The sequence below is a fragment of the Nannobrachium achirus genome, assembly GCF_963921795.1.
Source record: "Nannobrachium achirus genome assembly, chromosome: 10".
Lineage (NCBI taxonomy): Eukaryota > Metazoa > Chordata > Actinopteri > Myctophiformes > Myctophidae > Nannobrachium > Nannobrachium achirus.
The window spans coordinates 14,189,074-14,192,580 of record NC_137819.1 but is presented as its reverse complement, the minus strand read 5'-3'; the positions used below and the strand labels follow the sequence as shown (position 1 = coordinate 14,192,580).

The window sequence follows — 3,507 nt, the reverse complement described above, 5'->3', positions numbered from 1 at the left end:
ATGCTTAGTTCAGAGTGGTATTAAGCACCGAAAATAGCCGACCTCCAAGCTTACAATGTGAGCTAATCTTTTGAGACGTGTACATTATTACTCAAACGAAACTATTGAAATGATTAGGCCTATATTAAATTGGCAGAAGCTTGTAGTTGGCTATTTTTGGTGCGGGGAAAAAAAGGCTGTAGGATATAGCCTACGTTCATTGTCCACTCAATGAGGTGAGCCTATGTCACACTGACACGCTGGCATGAGATGAGAAAAATAGATATGCGGACATGACAAAAAATGTGTTATATTATAGCCTTCTCTCTCTCTCTATCGCCGCACACACACACACACGCACACGCACACGCACACACACACACACAAACACAGCGATGCTTCTCTCTCTCTCTCTCTCTCGCGCGCGCACCTTTTTTTCTCTATAAACAAACAATGTCGGTTCTAATAAAACAGACCTTATTGAGTGTGAGATATTTGCAAGTGTGATATCACTGTGATTTTTGCCTGTTGATTGGTGAATTTACCTACCAGGCGAAAACTGCGGCCACACCATCCGCACTTCGGGGAAACACACAGATGAATAATTATTCTGTGCGCTTGGTGCACAATTTGCAACAGCGAAAATCTCAAAATAACCTGCTGATCGTTATTCATGCGTCAAACATGATAGTCGCTTGCCGGTATCTCCTCAGCGTGCCGCACTCAAAACAAATGTCTTTATTGGGCCCCTATGACTAGAAAATCTCATAAGTAGCGAGGTTATTTTAAATTTAGAACATTATCAGTTGGTATTACAGCACAGTTTGCATATTATTTAACAACCTTTTATTATGCTTTTGTGTCCTTTTTTATCCCCTCATTCTCAGATGTTTTTCCTGCCCAACAGCCACTGACGAAACATGTCCACAGCAAAAACAGCCCCCTGAAACATCACCAGAGAATCCATACAGGAGAGAAACCCCATCACTGTGACCAATGTGGGACCAGGTTCAGCTGTAGCAGTCATCTTAAAACACACCAGAGAATTCACACAGGAGAGAAACCCTATCACTGTGACCAGTGTGGTAAAGGGTTTAACCGGAGCAGTCATCTCAAACAACACCAGAGCATTCACACGGGAGAGAAGCCCTACCCTTGTGACCAATGTGGGACAAGGTTCAGCCGGAGCAGTGGTCTCGAAAGTCACCAGAGAACTCATACTGGGTTGAAGCCCTATCACTGTGACCAGTGTGGTGAAGGGTTCAGCTGGAGCAGTAATCTCAAACAACACCAGAAAATTCACACAGGAGAGAAACCCTATCACTGTGACCAGTGTGGTTCAAGGTTCACCAAAAACGATCATCTCAAACAACACGAGAGAATTCATACTGGGTTGAAGCCCTATCACTGTGACCAGTGTGGGACAAGGTTCAGGTACAGCAATCAACTCAAACTACACGAGAGAATTCATACTGGGGTTAAGCCCTACCATTGTGAGCAGTGTGGTAAAGGGTTTAACCGGAGCGCTCATCTCAAAGAACACCAGAGAGTTCATACTGGGTTGAAGCCATACCACTGTGACCAGTGTGAGAAAGGGTTCAGCACGAACGCTCATCTCAAACTTCACAAGAGAATTCACACAGGAGACAAGCGCTACCACTGTGACCAGTGTGGTAAACGGTTCACCCAATACAATGATCTCAAACTTCACAAGAGAATTCACACAGGAGAGAAACCATATCACTGTGACCAGTGTGGGACCAGGTTCAGCAACAGCAGTAGTCTCAAACGTCACCAGAGAATTCATACAGGAGAAAAACCCTATCACTGTGACCAGTGTGGGACAAGGTTCAGCAGGAACAGTACTCTCAAAGAACACCAGAGAATTCATACCGGGTTGAAGTCCTACCACTGTGAGCATTGTGGTGAAGGGTTTAACCAGAGAAGTAATCTCAAAAAACACCAGAGAATTCACACAGGAGAGAAGCCATATCAGTGTGACCAGTGTGGGACCAGGTTCAGCCGGAGCAGTCATCTTAAAAGTCACCAGAGAATTCACACAGAAGAGAAACCCTATCACTGTGAGCAGTGTGGGACAAGGTTCAGCCAGAGCAGTCAGCTCAAAAGTCACCAGAGAATTCATACTGGGTTTAAACCCTACCACTGTGAGCAGTGTGGTAAAGGGTTCAGCCAGAGTGGTCATCTTAAAAGCCACCAGAGAATTCACACAGGAGAAAAACCATACCAGTGTGACCAGTGTGGGACCAGGTTCAGACAGAGCAGTACTCTCAAAAGCCACCAGAGAATTCATGGAGAGTAGACAGAGCGACCACTGACAGATGTTGAGGGTGAAGCTTCTCTGTGTAAAGTGTAAAGTCACCCCAAGCAACAGCACACTGTAAGCTACTTAATTGGACAATGTAGTGACACACACACACACACACACACACACACACACACACACACACACACACACACACACACACACACACACACACACACAGTAATACAGTAAATGTATGAAAGATACATCCTAGGGGGAACGGTGGCGCAGTCAGTAGTGCTGTCGCCTGGATGAAAACACATCTTCAGTGATGTTGTTCCAGATTTCTCCGGACTTTCGGGTCTTTCTTTCAACATCATACGTAGGAGCTTCCTGCTGTGGGAACCAACACACGGGTGTTCGCCAGATGTATGGAGAACCGGGATGACTGGAAGCGACGATGGAAGGCTCGTCTGAGGACGACCTAGAGAGATACATCCTCTTTCAGAAGACCCAAACAGGGTTGATCAGACCCTGGCTTGTGTCCCAGCAGCATTGGACCACAGATCGCTCCTCCTGATCTTAGCTTTTTTCAGACCCTGTGATGCCAAGTAGCGTGCGTGAGTGTATACCTTGCAAAGCCTCCAGCAAAGCCTCTACACCTCACTTCAATGGACTCGCAGTGTGCCTGCCCTTCCGTTTGCCTCCTCTATGCGATCCTCCCAGGGAAATGTCAGTTCTATCAGTAGCATCTGCCTTGAAGACACTGATGAAAGCACCATGTCTGGCCTCAAGGAAGTAAGAGTACCTGAGACGAAAAACACAAGTCCATATTTTTAAATTCTTTAATATAGATATTTTTTTGATTTACCAGACTGTAAACCACAAAGTTTGCACAAACTATTAGTTTTTAATCGGTTAAATTGTAATGGACTCCCTCCTCAATTGTCTGTTTTAATGTTATCTGCTCCCTTTGCTGAATATTGCTTGAACGGACCTATACTGTTGTTCCACAAACTGTTGGACATATTCTGTTTTTCCACTTTCCATATGTATTATGTCTTATAATTCCTAATATATACTGTATGAGTTAAGCAAAAAAAAATATATACAAATTCTTATTGAGGGGGGAGTGCATTAAGAATTTAACAGATTAAAAACTACTAGTTTATGGTTTACAGTATACAACATTTAAAAATATGGACTTGGACTGTTTTTCATCTCAGGTAGGCCTACTCACTGTTGTTGTCATGTGGTCTGGGAAC

The 3,507-nt window shown here is 44.3% G+C and overlaps 1 protein-coding gene across 1 annotated transcript; it reads left to right on the top strand.

Moving 5' to 3' along the window:
- Positions 1-210: 210 nt before the first annotated feature.
- Positions 211-2,304, top strand: LOC308292841 (uncharacterized protein; the record flags this gene model as incomplete). The annotated part of the gene is made up of 2 exons (XM_080735265.1): positions 211-215; positions 1,324-2,304. The coding sequence occupies 2 exons, from the start codon at positions 211-213 to the stop codon at positions 2,297-2,299; spliced, it is 981 nt and encodes a 326-aa protein (XP_080591391.1). The 3' UTR covers positions 2,300-2,304.
- Positions 2,305-3,507: the final 1,203 nt, after the last annotated feature.